At 37.5% G+C, this 22,145-nt stretch overlaps 1 protein-coding gene across 2 annotated transcripts in view; it reads left to right on the top strand.

Annotated features, from left to right (window-relative positions):
• Positions 1-22,145, top strand: part of LOC143153004 (adenylate cyclase type 6) — a 116,564-nt gene that overhangs the window by 22,947 nt on the left and 71,472 nt on the right. For both annotated transcript variants that reach the window (XR_012993699.1, XM_076323709.1), the window contains exons 3-4: positions 16,181-16,441; positions 17,666-17,824. Coding sequence is in view for 1 of the 2 variants with exons in the window: in XM_076323709.1 (XP_076179824.1) it covers positions 16,181-16,441; positions 17,666-17,824 (420 nt within the window). In the remaining variant the exon portion in view is untranslated. The remainder of the gene's footprint in view (positions 1-16,180; positions 16,442-17,665; positions 17,825-22,145) is intronic.

Genomic DNA, 22,145 nt, shown 5'->3' with positions numbered 1-22,145 from the left:
GTGAGACTATTCCTTTACCGATACTTGCATAAGTAGCGTACTATCAACCGTACTTGGAATAACGTTGTCGTGATGCTAATAGTCACTAGTTTGTAAACTCGATGAAAGATACTTTCAGTTTATTGAATTGAATCGAAAGAGTTATTAGGTAAGGAAATATTTTCTCACGAATTTCTTCTTACAATTTTTCGAATAGATGTGAGACTATTCCTTTACCGATACTTGCATAAGTAGCGTACTATCGACCGTACTTGGAACAACCTTGTCGTGATGCTAATAGTCACTGGTTTGTAAACTCGATGAAAAATACTTTCAGTTTATTGAATTGAATCAAAGGAGTTAGGTAAGGAAACATTTTCTCACGAATTTCTTCTTAACGTTTTGCATAAATATTAATGTGTGACGTATCTGATTTATTTCGGCAATAATTCTCGAAATATAATGTAAATGGACAGTGTCGATCCAACTTCTTTTTTCGTGTAACTTATCTATTGATTACCAAAACGCTATGGTAAACTTTTAAAAGTTACACCGCAGTAAACGTTACAATAAAATTGGTTTCTTGAACAATTTTATTCAAAAAATGGTTCAATACAACGAAAAGTAATGGCCAAATGCCCGCGGGATTTCTTGAATTAGTTCGAAAAATAGGTACGGTATATGGGTTTGTCCTAGTATTCTGTTTGAACGAGTCTCCCCTGCGGGGCTGACTCACAAAATTAAAACGAACGGGTACGAACGATGTTTATAATTGAATATCGTATCGTATATGTGCGCCGATCGGTCTCCAAAATGTACAGTTTTTGTCTTTAAATTATTTCTACGATAAATTGAGCCCTTCCTTAAACTACGCGTTCGTGAATAACACTTCCTGTCTTGTGTACGACGTTGCTGTCCGACAAGGAAACATTTCAAGTAGGGGATCACGGTAGTGAGAATGTATCGGTATTGTTGGAAATCTTGAATAATGGTAACATTACATCGGGAGCATTATTTGCTAATGAATTATACAATGCGAGAAAATAAGCGAGAAGGATTGCATATTCCATTCATGTCGTTGATAGAGAACTGCTCGTCTTGTTGGCCGGATGGCACGTTGTTTGTATTTCCGGTTCTATTACTCGTAATGTCGGGCTTTAAATCCCGATCATCCATTTGCGTAGAATTCTTTTTTTTTTTACGATTTTATTTGGACGTACAATCGATCGAATGAAAATAATCCAAGAGTAGATAAAAGCAGCTTTTCGATTCAACTGAATTATCGATGACTTGGAATCTTGTCTTTTCATTTCTGTAGATTTCTACTTACTTTCGTTTTCAATCGAATAAACGACGAATGAAACCACGAACACGATGTTTGAAGTAGCGATTAATTCGAACCAAGTGCAGCAGATGAAATAATATATGTCATCGTTCGTAATATATACGATTCGATGAAATAATAAATCCTAATAGGCGATCTACAGTGTCCATTTTGTGTTCAATGAAAACCATCTGTCGGTGATTTGTTCGAATAATTACGCGAGGGTATTCTCCTGTCCGCGTGTGGTTGTTATAAAAATTTACGATGCCGTTTCTGTAAACGTAGCTTCGCCGGTGAATAAAATATGCGAAATAAACTGTGTGGATTTAGTGCACACTTTAGAAGAATCCACTGCGAGAACTCTGCTCTTGCTGAATAATCTGGTGGAGCGAGGCTCTGCACTCGTTGAACATGATACGGGTACAGCAACACAAGAGAAGAACTTGTTCCTATTGTTGCTGAAACTCTCTTCGCACTTGTTTTTGGATTTTTTTCAACCACCCTTAAGACACAGACCTCTTTATACCAGTCGAAGCAGACCTAGGTCTTCTCGAAGCTCGACATCGTGTTTGAGATGAACCGGTTTTGAAAAATTGTGGACGAAGTTTCACAAACCCTCATACGGTTCCTTTGTTTATATAAACAGTGATTTCGTAAATGGAATCGTTCAGAGCACTCACTCGAAGATGTATATATCTTCTATTTATATATACATATATTTTACATGACAGAGTATTGCATATGTGAACATTTGATCGCACTGTCTTCTGCATCCATATGTAATAAACATTAATCGATCGAGAAAGTTATATTCATATTCCATCACGATCTATATATATATATATAAAAAACAGTCGAGAAAATATCAAAAACATACAGAGACGAGCTCAGACACTTATAGATGAAAAAAGTGACCATATATTGACACATATACAACTTTTAACGAAAAAGCTTTAAAATAGTTGTAAGATATTGCTATCAATTGAATTTTCAATTCTATTCTCGATCACATTTCAAATAAGTAGTACAAGTTTCAGTGTTCATGATAATTCAATTACCCATTGTAAAATTTGGTTCGTTAAGAACGAGAGATCTTAATATCATCGCTGTTCCATACAATGGAAATAATTTTACCAATAAAAATTATTTAGTTTTGAACAGGATACGATACTGTAGCCAGTGTTGGATTTGTGCACAGACGACAAATAAATAAATAATAAAAGTCAATAGTTTCTCTTGTTACAGGTCAGTGTTTGACTATTCGTTCTTGATACTTTGTGAATTTGTTCTTTTTCGAAACGGAAGTCGCGTCACCGGGAACAAAGAGAAATAATAATAATAATTCTTTCGTAGGTGTTGCGCATTCGTCTGCTCTTGATGCACGACATCCTAACGAAGAACGATGGTTTCGCGAAGTGAAAAGTGTCGGAGTAATTGACTTCGAAACAAGCATGTTTGATCAATTAATTCGTTGCGAAGTCTCTCGATGTTCATGTTTGCACGTCGGCTGAGGGATTAGATTTTAATTTCATCTAACGGGATTATCGTTTCTTTTCCGACCTGTAATTCGTAGACGTGATGTAATAACACGTGACAGTACATTTCACAGTGGAGAATGAACTTCTGAATAATGGATGGCGCTACGTGTGCTCAGCCCCCTTTTAAATAATAGGACGATGGAAAACAAAACGCTACGCGCCACGCTTGCCGAAAGATGCAACAATGTAACTCGTTTATCACGAAAGATCGATTATTCAAATCTCATCTCGTCAAGCCGGCACTTTTATCGGCCGTGTATCGTAGTCTCGAAGACGTACGGTTATTGCGTGCATTACACAGAACGTCCATTATTCAAACTAACATCGGTGACATTGCTCGCTCTGTAGTAATATTGATCGCTTTACGTTTCACGAAAGGAAATATAAATATTTTACATTTAAGATAAAATCACCGGAATGGTAACGAGAGAAACCAGCGGATAATATAAATCGATAGTTTCTTGAAAAATCAACGGTTTCTCGATACAAATATACGTGTATCGTAAATATATTTTATACGACGTAATATTGCATAGATATATAAAATATATGTGTGTGTATGTGTTATTACGAACACGATGCATTTCTGAAAGAATAAAACTATCGTTTTAAGGGTATTTTCAATTCCAGTTTCGACTGACTTTAAAAACGATGGTAGTTTCAAAGTGTTTATCATAATAAGTGTACTCATTGTTAGGAAACTGTTCATTTGTCAAGTTTTGATAATACTCGGTGTAACAGAGTAATTTTTGCAGCAAAGCTACTACCTTCGTGCACCGTACGTCCCGCCAGAATTTCATTGGCCCGAAAATGGACTTTGCAAAGGCTGCGTGTATCATTATCAATAATAATTTATTAAGAGCACGCTGCGCGAAACTGCTTCCCTCGGAACAGATACGATCCAGAAAACTGGCGAGGATGGGTGGTTGGTGACTGCAATTACATTGCATTAAATAGATTACGATGTTTTTTCCAAAGCTCTGTCGCAACGTGAAAGCCTCGTTTGCTTCTCCGAAGAGCAGGGAATCGCACCGTGGAAGAGAGAAAATCTGTTCCCGACAAGGGTCCACGTTAATTCCGTTTTACATCGGTTTCATCAATTAATACGAAATTATCTTTTGTCGTTCGCGTTCACGAACGATCGGATCGGGAGGAGAACGTCGAACGAAACTGCTCCGGTGGAAAACGACTAATTAATCGTTTCGGTGATCAAGCGACGAATAGTGGAAAGGATTCGAATGGTTCTGTCAGCTTCCATTCCCGTGGAAAGCGCGTGCGAAACGAGGCACCGGTATTTAAAGTAAAATTCCATACACGACCTTTTCAACCACCGTTTAAACAGGATCGTCCGTGTTACCGAGTTCCCACCACTCTCTGTTTCAACGTGTAATTATTACCGGCTTGATTTAACGCGACATTACCGCAAAATCTGCGGTCACCTCCCGACAGAGTATCTCGACCCTTTGAATGCATTTAATGTGCAACTTATAACGCGAACCGATATTTGCGCGACGTTAATTGTACCGAAACTGAGACAGCCTGTCAAATTCGTACGAGAATCGCGGTAGCATTTTTTAATCAACAGAGGACGAGTAGGATATTTTATCACGAAATAGATACCGTTTCAATTTAGAGCGAATGAGATTGAATTTTTGTTAGAGATCAATTTTGGTGATCAATTGTACACCAAAAGTGTACAATATTTATAGAATTTTACTTAGCTAAATTTGTCTGCCCTGAGCATACAAATACGATGTACCAAGATTGTTATGTTTTACTCGTTGAAAGTAATTAACTTCTATTTGTACGATCTCACCCTCGCTACATTTTATTTTAGTTTAGAATACGTTCAATTCGGGAAGAGAAGAGTAATTTTGAAAGCGAAAATTCTACTTTCAACGTTTATAAAAATCGATTTCTAAGACACCGAATTATTAGGCAATGAAAAATCTTGCAACGAATGATCCTCGTGATTAATTTACGATCTTCGAGATGCGCGCAATGATCAATTTACACGTTACCGTGTCAAATTGTTCTCGTAATTATTAAACGACATCGAATGGACACCGTATACGGCTAATTGCTATGCAAATTCTCCAACCGAATGATGCGATACGCAACACGCGCTCCCAGATACTAAATTTTCAAACGTTCAACGCTTCGGAGCAACCTTCCTGAGCTTTGTGAATTTTAAACGAGTCTCAGAATTTCCATAATTTTAATCACGTGGTCGTGCGTACCCGTATCGTACGAAATCAACGAAAATCGTTACTAAGCGAAATCGCTGTTTAACAGCGAATCATAATTGAAGTAGCTCCATAGGAATTCTATAACAGATTTTAATAGCGTTAAATCAATGCCACACGAGAGTACGTTTGATCCATTACTCTTAACCAATGGGTTGTAAATTGTGATGATCGAGCGAAGTTTGAAAATACGTATCATACATTATTAATGAACTTCGTACCGACCTATTAATACACCAGGATTCAATAATTTGAATTCGGTAGGGGAAAATACTACCATGACGTGGCATACAACTTGACAAATTTCATTAATTATGTATACGCGTGTGTGTGTGTGTGTATCTTATCCGTAAATTCTTAATGAAAATATTCAACATAATTTGTCCATCACTGGAGCAATTTTTTTGTTCACATGAAATCCCATAATCGTTATTTTGGTAGGGGAAAATCTACCATGACGTGGCACGTAACTCGACAAATTTTATTAATTATATATAAATTATTAATTCTTAATAAAAATATTCAACATAATTTGAAATTCTATTTCATCATTCCATCGTTAATCTCTATACTGTAAAAAGGGCGAACAGTGGCAAACAATCGCTGAACCGATGGATTAGTTAAATTGTTGAAAGAAGGTCACGCGAAATAACGATGATACGTAAAAGTCGATGAAAGATAGAAACAATACTAATTTTCCGCTACGCGGAGTACTTGAATTTGCATAGATAGCAGAACTGTCGGAAAATTTGTGCCAGGTGATACGTTATCAGGCTTTCATGCGGATACAATGTGGACAGGTCGACAAAGAATTCACGGGATACGTGATTGTTGAGAACGTTCAGAATTTCAAGGAGTCTTGTCGACCAATGATAAGAGTCGTTCGATCTCCACCAACCATGACTCGTTGGAAAATTATTTTGAAATTTCAACACTTTAGAAAATGTTTCTTCAGTGCTGGTAATAGAATCAATAAGAAACGTGAAATTCTTTCTTTTTTTTTTTCAAAACCTTCTTTTCATTTTTTTTCATTTCTCATAATTTCATTTTCTATTCTTTAAACGATTTTTGCCTGAAAATTTAGGTCAAATCTTTATTTTACCAGCAGCACTCACGACGCTTCTATTAAATAAGAATTTGTTCGAAATTGTCGTTTTCGATAATATGGAGGTGACATTTTCATCTCCCTGGCGAACGACGTTTATTTTTCGTCCTGCGAGTAGACTTTATTCGTACCGTGAACGTTAAAAAAAATATCAAAGTGTAGTAAATATACCTTACAATCCGTTAAAAAAATTCCAAATTGTTCGCTCTTACAGTTAGATGAAAAAAAATTGTACGAAGAACAACTTAACAACTTCTGTTATCGCTCGTGAACAGGGATGCCCCTTCGACACTAGAACCACCGATAGTGAACGTGTTACTGTTTGTAACATACCGTAAACATATTTTCGAAGTTAAATGGGGAGAATTAATTTACGAGCAACTATCTGCTTTAATAATTGCCGACGAACATTATGCACAAAGACACTGTTAATAATCGAGCAATTTTAAAAAGAATTTCGAAACAGGTGGAACCGACCCGTTTGGTATTTCCAGTGTAAAAAAGCTAGAAAGTTTTGATTCGTCGAAATTGGCACGGTGTTTAAATAGCGCGGGGCCCGAAGTTGCACGTAGCGGAAAGGAATTTTTCTTCCAAAACGATTCGAATCGTCCCCGACACGAATTCCCCGTGAATCCCCCTTTGTTCCCGGGTAACGAGGTCCCAGGGCGACAGTTCCTCATTTTTCTACGTCGTCGAGTAACCTGGCCGCTCTTTTATTCCTCGCAGCGTCCGACATTTGCATCGGGTACGATTGTTACATCGTGCAACCCCCTGACCCCTGATTCACTCTCTCGCCGTGTTCTTGAAAGAGCCACGGATCTCGAAACGACGAGGCTTTGCAACCAACGATAATTAATGGAGCACATTCGACGGTCTCTGACAATTAACGTGCCGACGATAATTCGGCGAACCGTATCCAGTTACAAAATAATCGACGGGTGTTTGTTATTCCTTTGTAGATAATTCGTTACGATCGTGTTTGTGTAATGGAAAACGGGTTTGCAGTAATTAAATGAGACACCGATGCTTGATCGTATTAATTCAACTGTTTCCCCGTCGCGTTTCATCGAAGAACGTTTCGGACATGGCATTTGGATTCGTTTTAATTAAAAATAATTAAATACCAAACGGTCCGAGGTTCGAATCATTTTCATTATTTATTGTATATACACGCGCATGTGTTTGCATCTAATACCTCCCCCACCACCGTTTCGTTTCCCGTAACGTTTTCAAATCTCGAAGGATGGATCACGTGGAAGCTGGATCGTTTCTGACCCGTGTCAAAATTGCGCATGAATAATAGATTTCAAAATGGAACTCTTTCCTTGCACTTTATCTTTATAGGTTTATTGTAGAGAAAGAAATACAGGTTCGAAAAATTTATAAATTATTGTACAGAAATAGATTTATCACAGAGAAATGAAAAATCGGCATGTTTGAAGGATAAATAATATTCTGCACAAAATTCTCACGATTCCAATGATCCTTACAAACGTTACGTCGACACTTTTTGCACGCAGAAGTGTACTTGGTTTTTATACAAACGTAACACTTTCTACGTTTACACGGCTGTAGATTGTTAATTATAAACGTAGCGAAAAGCACTCGAAGTACTTTCACCGGTACGTCGAATTTTTGAAAGACGACTCGCGTTCGTTCTGCGAGGGTTCACTATCTACTGTCCGTTTACGAGAGGAAGTCACCAGTGTTTACGCTCCCACTCTAGTCCACGATCGCGTACATTGTCGCTATTGGTCGCTTTCGATCTTCCTCATCGTCCTCGGCCAATAGCGAGAGCGCGTGAAACGGAAGGGGAGCCAGTAGTCCTGGTCAAACTAATGGAGACAGAAACACTCGTTTGCCTTCTTGTCACGGACGGACAGTATAGTGTTGTCTCGCTTATTGTGAAAATCTGAGTTAAGAACACCTGTTCGGAAAACACCTCGTCCACCGTATATGTTTCTTCGGCTCGAGTAGTCGATGTAAGTAGATCGAAAAACCTGTTATTCCGCTTCGAAGCGGGGCTGAATTAAATCTAAAAGCTTTTCCGTTTCTCATTGTAACGCCACGAAACGGTTACGAATACCTTAATGAGATTTTAATTAAAAATAAGTCGAAGCAGGAGCTTATTCGGACTAGTTTTTACCGAAGGTTGTTGAACAGTTTTCCGAATAGATTCGAGCAGGTTGTAATTAAAAATACGGTAGAAAATTCTGTCGGTTGTACGAACACTATATTTTCTATTAGCAATTATATTACGTAATTACGAAATCCTTCGAAAGAAAAAAAAATACTTTTGCCTGCAAGACGAGCGGTGAATTTTTCACAATTCACTGTTGTACGATCCAACGACTCGGAATAATAAATTAACGTAACATTGCTCGAAAGGTTCATTTTCTCTTACGAATATTTACTATATATGTTTACTATGTCTTACTATATATGTTGTTTGAATATTTTCCTTTTCGAAATGATCGTCTCTCGCGTATGATAATTCTAGAACGCGTATCACGGAAATCGTTTAACTCGTTGGAACAGAAATCTCCGTTACAATCGATATCTGCTCCCCAAACTTTGGTCAATTTATCCACTCGCGTATCAGTTTCCGTGACACTTGGCTCGAAGAAAGAGTTCTCATTTTGTAGAATCGTCGGTACACAAATCTCCATTACAAGCGGTAGATGCGACCCAAGCTTTGGTTAATTTATTTACTCGCGTACTCGGTATCAGCTTCTGTAACACTTAGCTGACGCTCAGTTCAAGGACCAGGAGTATAACACAAATTACTAACGAGTTAACCGAAACTTCCGGTACGTGTATACTCTGCAAACTTGGAGCCGAGTGGTTGGAAAGTTCACGGAATTTCGTGAGCTATCATTGACGAAGGTCCGGTTCGTTTCTGTCGTTTCTAAGTAATTAGTTGCAGCGAATTCTTCGGCAAATTTAAAGTCGGTTTCCTGTACACGCGCAAAGAATACATAATACAACGATGCTCGACTGTAGGGAAGAGTTTCACCTTGGTTGTACGCGAAAGAATCGTCATCGCCTTTGTTTACATTTTTTTAGCCAGGGCAATCCTTCGAGTAGTCGTTGACCTAGGGAAGAGCGAAAAGATAGTCGACAGAATTGAATTTCTCCAAGGATGTTACAGGACTTTAGATTTTTGGAGGTGCCCTGATTGATCCAAGGAGACACTGGAAAAGGCAAGTTTTCACCAAAGAGCCTTTACGTGGATAAAATAAAGAGCCACTAGGATGGTTGTTGTAGTAAAATCTGTGTACGGTTAAAATAGATAGTAAAATAGATACTAACTGAGATATTTGAGAGTTACTAAGATATTTGTCAAAAATAATTTGTTGCTAAAATAATGAGTAAAAAGGACGATTGTTGTAGTAGAACTTGTAAGGTGTAAGGTAGCAACTTGTTAAACTGAACACAAAAAGTATTCATACTTGACACATTTGTCAATGAAAATTAAAATATCTTTCTAAGAATATTATCGATGGATTGTCGAGATCTTTTCGTTGAAAATAAGTCCAAACACGACCTTAGTCGGACTTAATGGTACGCAAATAGATTCGTACAATTTATGAATGAAAAACAGTCCAAACGCTGTACTTATTTAATTCCACTTTCTTTCGTTACGAAGACTGTAAAGTTTCGCCGAATAGCTCGATACGACTACAAATGCTTGCGATCATTTTTGTATTTATTTATAATACCAAATGAACGGTCACGCGTTCACGTAACGATGAAAGGACTACCGTCGCTTATAAATCACAAATCAGTCAATAAGATAAACCGTAACAGTACTTTAGTTTACGATTAACGTACAATCGCGCGAATATTATGATTGAATTTGCGGTTGTGGCCAAACAGAGAAACTGTAATCTGGGAAAACGTGCCGGTATATCTGTGAACAATGTACAGAAACAATGCGCCATTATTGTCTGCGAAATACGAATTGAGCGATACTATAGAGTATACTATAACAATCTGTGGAAACAGACACTTCATTAGCCATTGACGATTCATTTGTCTCCGAGCGACTTCGTACAAAGAGGTCGGCAACAACGCGTCCATCCAGAAAGTCGTTTCTATCGATGGAAGAAATAAACGAGTAATTGCCAGGTGGACAATAAAATAATGGCGTTGTAAGTCTCTTTCGAGTCGTTTCATTTAGAACCAACAACATCCCGAGGCGAATTCCGTCCGAAAGAAAAAACAAAAAAAAGAAAGCGAAACCAGAACGAAACGAAGACAACTCGTCGCAAAGAGAAGACAACTCGCCGAGGGAACGAAAACGTTTCGTTACTCGAGCCCGGGCATCGACCGAATTAACAAAATAACTCTTCGGGGTAAACAATGGCGAAGTGGCGGCTCAATTCGTCCAAAGGAACGGAAATAACGCGCTTTATGAAACTATTGATCACTGGAGTAAGATTAACGAGTGCTCCCCCGTTCTCTTCCGTGGTAATTGCTTCCTATCGGCGAAGGAGCTCGGGAAATTTGTGTTTTCCTCGTGACCGTTCTGGATCATGCCGAGGGAAACCGGCCGGATATTTGCGTTTCATCGGGTGAGCACCGGTGACAAAAATGAAAAACGAACCGGAGCAAACGGGACCGTCCTCCTACGCTTTCAGAGTCCGTGATTTTATCGCAACATTTAGGAGACTTGACACCGGAACCATCGAACACCGATTGTTCAACCTGAATTTACACCGCAAGGACAATCCTTGGGGATGAAAAGAATTAAAAAAAGAGAACGGTGGACAGTTTCGGGAATATAAATTGATTTTTGCGGACCGTTTTGTCACGAAAATAGACAAAAATTTTAAAGTTTGATGTCCCTTATTGCGTGAAAAAATTTCATACCAACAAAATGATAAGTTGCACTTTCTTTTGATTTTGCTCGATCTGTTGCGATATCTTTATAGAAGTGTCTTTGTATTATACTTTTATAGATTATCATCGATCGTGGAAAGTTTTCTCCACGAATTTTAATCGCTGAACGTTCATAGGCGGGAACGAAGGTTGTGAATATTTCAATTTTGAAAATTCTTTAATCATTTCTTAAATCGATTTTTCATCGCACACTGTCGGTAGAATCATCGGGGTCTGAAAATTGGAAACAGAATGCTCTACGAGCTATTTCATACTTTATGCCAGGAAATTACTTTTCTTCGGAACGAATTGAAACATTCCGCCATTATGTACAGCGCAAACATTTTTTTAATTTATTCCTCTGCATTTTCATCGCGTAGTTAACTTGTCTAAAAATAACGTTCGATCGATTAATTTTAAACGAACGGTAAAAATAAAAATGTAGGTTTTAAAAATGTACTCGTACAGTCCTGGTTAATACCGGCGTTACGTTATAAATAATAGCGATTTATTTTCGGTAAAAGCGATCGGTCGTGTGGAAGTGTACAACTCGGAAGTATTTTATCGCGAAGAAAAATTAAAAATATACATAAACTCGAAAACGAGACTACATTCTTTCGACGAGTGAAAATTATTTCGAACATTTGCTTTCGTGTAAATGGAAACCTTTGACGTAATAATAAAACTCCTACTCTTGTATCGGGCGTGTGTAGTTATGTACGTACCGTACAATACGCGATAAAATGCTTTTAAATCGTCGTGTATAATATATGCTGTCGTTTCGTAACAAGGAAGCAAAAATAAGTGATAAATAATAATGGTACGTGTACCGGCCGTCTCTCACACGGCTGTTGATGCAAATGGGTTCGATGCACCAGCTAACACGAACAGTTTCTTATCACATTCCTCTTCGCAGCCTTCTACCCACTGTTCTTATTCAAATAAACCCAACAAAAGTGACGTTTAAAAGTTTCTGCTCTTTCTCTGCGAAGTCAATAAATTCTCTATGGAACCCTTTGCCTCAAGAGACTTTAACCTCGTCGAAAACTTCCTTTAGATGATAAAACGAGACTTCACGATGGCAATTCCGTCGATTTACGTCCCTCAAATGTTGCTTTAACGGAAAGTTTATTTCCAGCGTCTTGGGGGAAACGACGTTAAATAATTTCATAGAATACTATTCGATATACTTGTGGAAATTCATTATTTTAAATCATCTCCGTTCAAGGGTGGTCGTAAGTTTTCTTCAACCGGTGAAAAATGATTAAAAATTGATTGATTATTTCAGAAATCTATTCGAATTCGTCGCGCAAAATTTGTTTCTTAGAAAATTGTATTTTGGAAATATTATCGGTCCGAAATAAACTTTAACGTGTATGTAATCGCGTTGAATTTTATCGATCTGAAAAGAAGAGATTGCAACATTGAGTACAGCTCGCTTAAATAATAAACTACACGAACGAGACGCTTGCAAGCTTTGCGATGCAAAACTCAAATCTCAAAGTTGTTCTCCGGGTACATCCTGTAGGTGGAATCTTTCTCAATTTTTATCCGTAAAAAGAAATGTGACGGAAATATGTATAAAAAAAAAAAAAAAAAAATTATGGAGAAGAAGCAGAATCACGACTTAAAACGTTCAACGTCTCAGGGTTTTAAAATCACCGAGCGCAAATAACGACTCAAAGTAACGTATCTGCCTTTCTTTCCTTGCGACGTTCTAAGAACAGATTTTTCCAGTACGATTAAGGATCTCGTATTTTCAAGGGGAATGAAGCTGCAGAGAAACGAAGCGAACAGAGTATATCCTGCGAGGTAAAGAAAGATTGTACGAACGAGACGAAAACAAAGGATAATAAAATACTTAAATCCGTTACATTCGCTGGAAGGGTCGACCAATTTACGAGTGAATGAAAAAAAAAAGACAGAATGAAAAATAGAACGAAAAGTTCGTCGTCTTGGTTGATTCCAAGGGTAAGAACTTGTGGTGTGATTTCGCGAAGGTTCTAAGGAAAATTTCAACAACATCAATGACTGTATCGACGAACGTACGTGTCAAAATGGAGCACATGATAATTCGATTTCTTTTCTCCATTAATCATTTATTATAGAATCCAAACACTGAGAAATTCAATTTGGACCCGTTTGTTCTCAAATTGTTCAAATATTCAAAATTTGTACGCGATAATCGATCGTGAAAACATTTTGAAAATTTAAAAACGATTTAGGATCTTTTTCCTTCCAGTTTCCTTGCAAACGTACATAATACTCAAACATAACGAAATCTTTTATTTTTTTTACCTTTGGACTTTTAAAATTCCGGTTCGTCGAAGAACGATATCTCTTGAAGCATTGGTAAAAATTGAACGAAACAATTTTTCAATTCTGTCATTTCTGCACAGACGATTCAGATTCGTTGCGTTCGAAGACGATCTAATATCAAACCCGTGTTTACGAGATCGATAATATTCAAACGTGTTTAAAATATTTCCAAGTGCAAAGGATTACATCGATACGAGCAATTCTCCGAACACCGAACACTTCGATAGTTGACATTGGAATAATTTGACGTTTTATTTGAAACTGATGCGACCAAATGAACAAAGAAGCCTCGGTGGATCGATAGGGGAAAGAATACAAGTTTCTACGCGTGTCTACGATCCTGTACACAGGAGCTTTCCGAGAAAGCTCTTGAAGGAAGCAGCACCAGGACTCAGTGAAAGGAGAGCGAAGGACGTCCGAGTCGCATTAAATTTCTATTTCCTAATCAGTCGGGAAACCTCGTCTCGCGTCCTTTCAATCCTGTTCCTTTCAACGTGTCTTATTTTAGCCCATCGTTGCGTCATTCAAGGACGTTTCGTTAATCTTATCTTACTAATGGCCCTCGAGAAGAGCGTGAATTTTCTTTCACTGGGATCGTTTCGGATGGATGTGTCTCTAAAATCTGGCATACATAAATGTATTATCTTTCGGTACAGGTCCACGCTTAAAATTAAACAAATATATATATAGAGAGAGAGAGATAAAAGCATTTTACTCGAAACGATGTTTTGAAAAATGGTGTACAAGATTTCTCGACGCTCAATCGATTCGCTCGAAATTTTGAACATATTTTCGTTATTTACTTTCAGGCAGGGTATGTGCTACGAACTCTTCCAAATTTTGAACCAAACTATTTTTTACACTACACAGAAACGGAACTTTTAATTACAAAATCTATATTTTCGTTACGAACCGAATCCATTTGGTCAATTTTCAATTTTCAAAAAAATATAACGGTCACGCTTTTCCCATACCCCTGAAAAACCCCTATTTAGATTTTTCTGACAGATCATTCTGTGGTACAGAAATTTACGCACCAAGTATTAGTTTCTTTCCACGTAGATTCTATCAAAAAGGAATAACTTCAGAATTTAGTCACATTCCTCTGAAACTTTCTTTTTATACAGTGTTAAAAGTACAGGAAATAATATACGTGTACACATTCGAACTGATCGATTTTTCAGTTTGCTAAACAAAATTATTACACAACTCTTTTTAATACCAGAGCCTTAATTACTGTTCGTCCAAGGTAGAGAAGGTTCTAAGTAATAAATATAAAAAACCCTTCACTTTGAATCACGTCAGGTAGGGAATTCGTGGTACATTATTACCTTTTCCTTAAACTTTGATTTTCCTTGGTACACGACTTCGTATGCGAGTATAGGGCCAATGGAGAAAGGCTCGAACAAAGTGTACGTATTCGTAAAGTACATATTACGATGCAGCTGGTTTGGGGACAGTGATTTCAATCTTCTATTATATCGAACCTCGTGTTCTATTCTATAAGAATTGGATCGTTCGTAAAACTTATTAAAGTATTCCCGAAGATTTTGCGACATCCAATTTCAATATGTATTGAATCGAATCGAATTCGTACGATAAATTTTAAATTAACTGAAAACCTCGAAGAGATCCAACTCAAAGGTAAGAATAAATCGTAGACCGAATCTGGATCTTACATCTCTGTATATTTTACAAAGCATATGTCTCAAGTTAGAAAGTTTAGCTTGAAAATTAGAAAAATTAAAGTGCAAAAAAATTCCAGTGCATCAATTGGCGATCATGAGTGCAATGCAAACCAAAAACTGTTTCCCCTCTAAAACAGTTTTCTAGTTTAGATCGAGGTAAAGGTTAAAGTACAGTCGAAATATCAATATTGTGTAGAATTGTTACAATTATATTTTACAGTGGAAACAGTTTTCCAATTTGGATCGATATTACGACTCCAATGCAATGAAAATGTCGATAACGCTTAGAATAACATTTGTATTATTTTATTCGTATTCCCTATTTTGAGGAATTTCCTTCAGCTCGGAAGTTTAAGAGAACGAATGCTTATAGTAGATACTTATAAGCGTAAGCGTCCAAATCGAACACACCCTAAGGTCTTTCCCTCGTGAGAACCAGCAAATTAGAAAGGGTGGGACTCGATCTGGTTGGATGGGAACATGAATCTTTCCCCCAGGACACCACGAGTGCCATTCTTCTGTTAGTCTAACGACTGAGATAAGTATCTTAGCGTGACAGTTGTAATATTATTGTACCACCACTCGAGAAAATATAAATGTATTATTTATTCGGTAAAACCTTCAATAGAATTTATTCTATTCAAATTTCTTCCAAAACTCTATATATATTTGATCAAATTGGTAGTGTGCTCTACCAATGTTACAATTTTCCACATCTGTCGATTGGACCTCGATTTCTGAATTCAAAGACATCCCTGATCACAGTGTGGTGCACCTTTCCAGAAAAGCGAGTCAATGTTACATCGAAAGCTGACTAACTTTTGTCAAAAATACTTCTTCTTGCAAAAGGGTTGCAAAACATTGACGAAACAAAGATGCACCCCCATATGTCGTACTTGTGAAATTCGATTGCAAGGTGTTCCAAGTATTAAACGAATGCTTTTTCCCTGGACGTGAGACGCCACACGTGTGGTGTTGATAAATTAGAATCTCCGATCCACGCTCCATCGAGCAACGCATCCTCCCCCACCGTGGTTTCCGAATAGCCTGAATACTTCTCGCGCGTATATAAATCGGTGTCGACGTTTGATTTACAGGGCGAGGTGGCGGCCAAGTCGGTAACCGGATCGGTGAGAAGCACCAGGAGGTGGGCAAGTTTGAGGCAACACGTGAGCAACAACGAACGCGGAAAGCCGAGAGTCGAGTTGCTCCTGGATCCACCTGGATCAAAATCCTCGACGCCGTCCTCGCAGCCCCATACACCGAACACACCCCGTACACCGCACACCCCGCTGAGAAAGTCCAACTGGGAGGTGATCGAGCACTTCACCGGTGCACCGCGTCCCTCCATTATCACGGTGAGTCACCGTTAGACGAAACTCGGACCGAAAGCGGAGAGGACAATAATGGGGATGAAACCACTTTGTCCCGTTGGTTTTGCCCTGCCTCGTTCCAGGGAGAGTATACTTTACCTCGAGGGGAGTGCACAGCCTTCGACAAATGTCACCCGGCGAACTGTTTTCTTGGAATGTTTCCGATGCGGGGAACGGTCACCGTGATACGATTAATTGACCCCGAAAGGGTCAAGGTTCGAGGACCCTGTGATCGCCCCACCGATCACAGTTTTCATTATTCTTGATCCCCGTACGAGAGTACAAACATTTTTTCTACACGTATTGGTGTATATTTGCGTATATTATACGTTACAGTGTTATTAGTATTAGATGTGGTACTGGTAATGGGTTTTTCTTTTTACTAAAGATAGATCGACTGTGTATAAAACTAAGCTAATCGTCTCGATGCCCTCGGCAGGTGTCTTTACCCTCTTCGTCGCTCGCGTCTTTTACAAGTCTCTCGTCTCAGCGCGTCGTTTCAACTCTCCTCTCTTACTACGTCCTTATTCATAGTTATACTCATATATACCGCGACACACTATTTCCAAAATGCTCCTCTCGCACCCTGTGTAGCCACGCGTGTTCGTTCTCTTTTATTCTAATCAGTGTTACTCCCTCTCGCTTCAGACACTCGGTCACGTTCGCCAATACTAATCGTACAGGGTGTTTCGGTCGTGAACACAGTCAAGAGATCTTCGTAACTCTATAATTGTAAACAATAAAGAAAAAGAAAATACACAGTGCCTCGGTAACTCTGTCACAAGGCGATGGAAGAACAATACGTTTGATTCAAAGGGGTACACATTATGATCACTTTTTCCTGGTGGTCGTATTTTTCGAGATTTCGAGATCGTCGGTACTTTTTATTTAAATAAAATTACACACTTTCTCGATACCAACGGTAACACGTTGATTATCGATAGTTCTAACGTTGATCTCGTTTATTCGAAACGAAATCGTTTTTCGAACGGTCGATTTTCGAATTACGCGTGCACATTTTCATTTCTCAATTATGCGTGCGCATTCTCAATTGTGTATTATGTACGCACATTTTCATTTTCATTTTTTCTTTTTTTCTCATTACGTATGCACGTTTCCGTGCAAACTCGTAACGCTCGGTAACCACGCGAATAAAACTATCGAAAGGGGAAACATTGTTTTAATCCACGTACCCTGAATTGTCCACAGATGAGTAGGGGCTCCGAAGTTGGGGTTGGTCTCGCAACAGGAAGGGAAACGACGCAGGAAGCCACTGTGAACACGTCGATAACGCAACGACCGTGGAAATGCGCGCTGTGCCGGTTTTTGAACTCGCTCTGCGCTTCGCATCGCTTCAAAAACTTGCAGGTAACTTCGTCGTCGAAAATCCCTTTCAATGTTCACCGTTTACCTCTACCTATCACCCTGTTCCTCGAGCTTTTCATTTGTAAATGTTCGCCACCGAAACACGACGAAGAATCTTCTCGAAATTACTTTTTAAGTATTGCTTGCGCACTTCTCGGCAGAAATAACTTTGAATACGATACCGTAGCATTACGGGTTCAAGTACACGTGAATAAGTTGAATACGATGTTCAATTGTTGATTTTAATCTACATTTATTTAATAACGATATTACGGTACGGTGATTTTTAGTAAGAACGTAAAATATGACGGAAATGGAAAAACTGGTGAAAATTACCGGGTTGTCGTAAACAAAGTGGAGCTGGGACAAAGTCAAGTTTTTTTCATGAAAAAGATACACTTCCTACGTTTTAATTACGGTAAACTACCAGCGACTTAAAACAGATTAATTTGATGTAAAACTCTCCTCTATCCATTTATTCTAAGCGGTTTAAATATTGCGAATACATGAAAGAGGTGTTTCCATCGGATGTAATTATTATCACATTTGACTACGATAAAGAAATTTTACATAGTTCGACTGTAAAGAATGGATCGTGAATTGCATTTCGAGATGAATGGAAAATATTTTTAACGACCGTGCAGTGAAATTTTGAAGTGTCTGGGCAAGCTTTCGAATAATTTAAAATACGTCGATGAAAGTTCTTTTTCAATATTATTCGAAGATTTGAATAAAATTATTACCGAATTTGTTTCGTCAAAAAATGTACGTTCGCGAATAATTTTATATATACGGTGGAATATTTGCCTCGAAATCAACGATGGAAATTTGCTCCAACGAACAACTGATGCTTGTGACGAGTATAATCCTAGTTTTAGTCGACTAAATAGGAAAATACAAAATTTGGGCAACAAGTTCGTACCGAGCGAAAATCTGGTGAACTACGCGCGAACCAATTTCGAACAGTTTTGAACTGAAAGTTCTGGTCGTTCATCTTTTTTCAAGCGAGTCAACCACGGATATGCGGTACCCAGCAAACATTTTCGTAAATCCATGAGTATCGTTAAACTTGTTTATTGTCGTGTTTCAAAACATTTACCGTATGTCTGATTTCTTATTTAATTTTCCATAGGAAAATTGTTTCATATATTGATCGTATTCGGACAAATTGAACACGAAACTTTATCTTTTACTTTTACAAGAAAGTAATCTGACTTTCATCTTGATTGAAAGATTCCATGTTTTTATACAGATCTTTTTTCAATGCTTTCAGATTGTGACACAATTTAATTTTTTGCATCCCATAAATTAAAAATGAAATATACACAAGTGATATATAATACACATTTGATTAAACATTTAATTACCGATTCATTCTCTTGATTTTGGCAATGAAACTTTATTACACGCTAATTGCAGTACGTTGGTTTCATCGAATAATCATTCGAAGACTAAATATATTTTGTATTATTCTTAAATTTCATTTTGTTGTTTTAATAAAATTCACTTCCGGACTTGGAGCCGCAGGCCGTATTTTCGGGATTTACGGGCCGCGTGTTTGACACCACTGGTCTCAAAGAAAGCAGGATAATCGAAAATTGAGAAACATTGGTAAATCGAAAAATAAAAATTGGAACGATCGCTTGCTCGATGAAAATTACATTTCATCTCTATATTAGTCTCTGCGAGCCTTAGAATCCAAGATCGACGAAATATCGACGATTGAAACGGACGAAAATAAATTAAAAGGAAACGATTGATGAATTTTGAATTTTATATATACATTTTATTAGACGTAAGACAATATTTATTTTATGCCGGGAAAGTCAGATGCTGTTTTTTTAAAGAAAACTGATATGCTTGTTTGGACTGAACCTACTTTTGCCCAATGCTGTTCCTGCTCGTAATAGGAACTTCTTCGCTCTCTTTAATAATTCATCTTCTTCCTGTTTCTCCTTCCTCTTTTCATTTTTTCCTACCACAGACTGCACTCCTCTTACTTCGTGACGTTTATACGTTTTTATATCCTTACACATCGTTCTATTTTTTTTTTCTTTCTTATTCCACATTTTGAGAATGTAATATATGCATATTTTCTACAATATCAACGCATACAAGGCTAAAACATTGATATACGAATAAACGTTAGTTTACAAATGGTATTCCTTCCGAAAACAAAAGTATATTTAATTGCAAAATATTTTACTACTTCGTAAATTATCATTTTTAAATTCTCAATATTTTCCGCAAGAAGGTCGAAAAATACATTAAAGTATTGGATTGGTCGTCACAGTCAACGGACGCGAATTTAATGAAAAATGTTCGAGATTATACGAAAATGAAACTTCTAGGATAATGTGTGAGGAATATTAAATAGTTATCTCGACAGATATGAATATTATGCAAATTCTTACCTCAGGAATACGCAATTAAATTAATCGACAGTGTGCAGTCACGTTGTAAGACAATTTTGAACAACAATGGCGATTGTGCCATACTGTTACTATAAAAGCGTCATAGTACTAAGTAAGAAGAATAGATATAATAATTTTCCTGTGCTAATAATAAATACATAGTTATTAAATTATCTCGGTTAGGTTCTTATTGAACGGACATAAGCCTTGAAACGGTTCACTTCGTTATTATTAAATATAGTCGTTAAATGAACTTCTTTAGCGGAAAGTATAATGTTATAAATCACAGAATACTCGAACACGTGTCATTAGGACAATGCAAGGAATTTTTTGCTGTGTTGATGATCGTGCTTGAAATTATGTTTCTTTTTAGTTATTTGTTAAAAATAAATGAGGTACAGAGATACACAATATTTTATAGGACACGCTAATACATGCGACTGGGTAAAACTTGGGTAACATATTTCTCGATTATTCGATATTCCAATATTAGTTATAAATATTGACACTGGTTCGGTGGTATTCTATTGATCGATCATTTTCAAACCAATTAGAACAGATAATACGATACACTGTCTAGCAAAGAGACTACCACAATAGCTAACGATGATAATAGTACCGAATCGATACTTTCTTAACTGTGTGCAAACTTATATATCATAGATTTAATTTTAGATGACGATAATTAACGAGGGAGATTGCCAAGTTAATTAGTCGACTATCGACAACTTTAAACGAGCTATTCTGCGTCACTGAAAACTTTAAATTTGGACACCGAATATTCCCTTCGAATATCATGATCTGCTGAATAGGTATACTGTGACATTTTAACATCGAGAATAATACAGTTCGAGGTTAAAAATGATTAAATTGAAACATAATGGTCAGGTTTCCCCACGATATTAACAGTATGTAATTTTATTCGGTACGAAGTGTAATATTACTTAAAAATGATCGTTCGACAAATATTTGAACCTAAAATCCTTTCATCTATGCAACGTGTCGTGAAAAACTACATCTCTACCAGTTATTTATATTCTCTCTGTTCGAATACACGTTAACGTTGTCTAGAACTCTTGCTCAACCGAAACTGTTTTGGTTTCGTGTCAGTGCATTCAGAATTCTCGTCTCCGCCTCTATTCTTTCGCTCGTAAACATGATTTATGCGGTGTCAAACTCATTCATATACGAACGCGTGCCACCAAGTGCACTTTTAGAGAGTCTGGGACAAAAAAAATACTATCCGAAAATAATATTAGTCATTCTCTAAGTTATTTAAATTTCACATTCATTTTTCATTTAACTACACTTGCGAAAATTAAGAAATAAGAGAATTAATATTTTTTACCCGAAACTTGACTTCTCTTTTATTAGAAATTATTTGATCGATAACTGCTGTTTTTTCAAAATTGATCATTCTTTTGACAAACTTCAACACGTGTATCCATTTCACCGTTTCAGAACGCATTATATTCACACGTGCAACGCAATAATTGTACATTTCTCTATTCGTTCGTAATTGCCTTGGAAAATATTACAGGTACGTTGAAAAGAGAATTCAGAACGGAAACGAAACGATTGAAAACGATCAGGAACGTCTCTATTAATCCGGTACACGTGACTCGATCCCCGTGTATTTTTCGTACAAAATGGATCCCGGTTTCGGTGAATCGGTGCAACTTTTCCAATTTGTACGCGTCGAGCTGCGTCAAGTTCGCGAAAGACGAAATTTGTTCGCGCGGGCCTGGTCCTGAGGATCAATTTAGCCTGGTGTCGTCCGGCTGTAATTTAAACCGTGGAAACCGAACGAAAAAACCAGTTCGAGTTTAATTTTACTTCGGCCAAGTCCGGAATTAGTGATCCCTAAAATTAAAGGAGTCACGAAACATACAGACAGACGGAGCTTAAAT

This window comes from Ptiloglossa arizonensis, chromosome 12 (assembly GCF_051014685.1).
Source record: "Ptiloglossa arizonensis isolate GNS036 chromosome 12, iyPtiAriz1_principal, whole genome shotgun sequence".
NCBI classification, from domain to species: domain Eukaryota; kingdom Metazoa; phylum Arthropoda; class Insecta; order Hymenoptera; family Colletidae; genus Ptiloglossa; species Ptiloglossa arizonensis.
The sequence above is the reverse complement of the archived record's forward strand: the minus strand, read 5'-3'. Positions and strand labels throughout refer to the sequence as shown.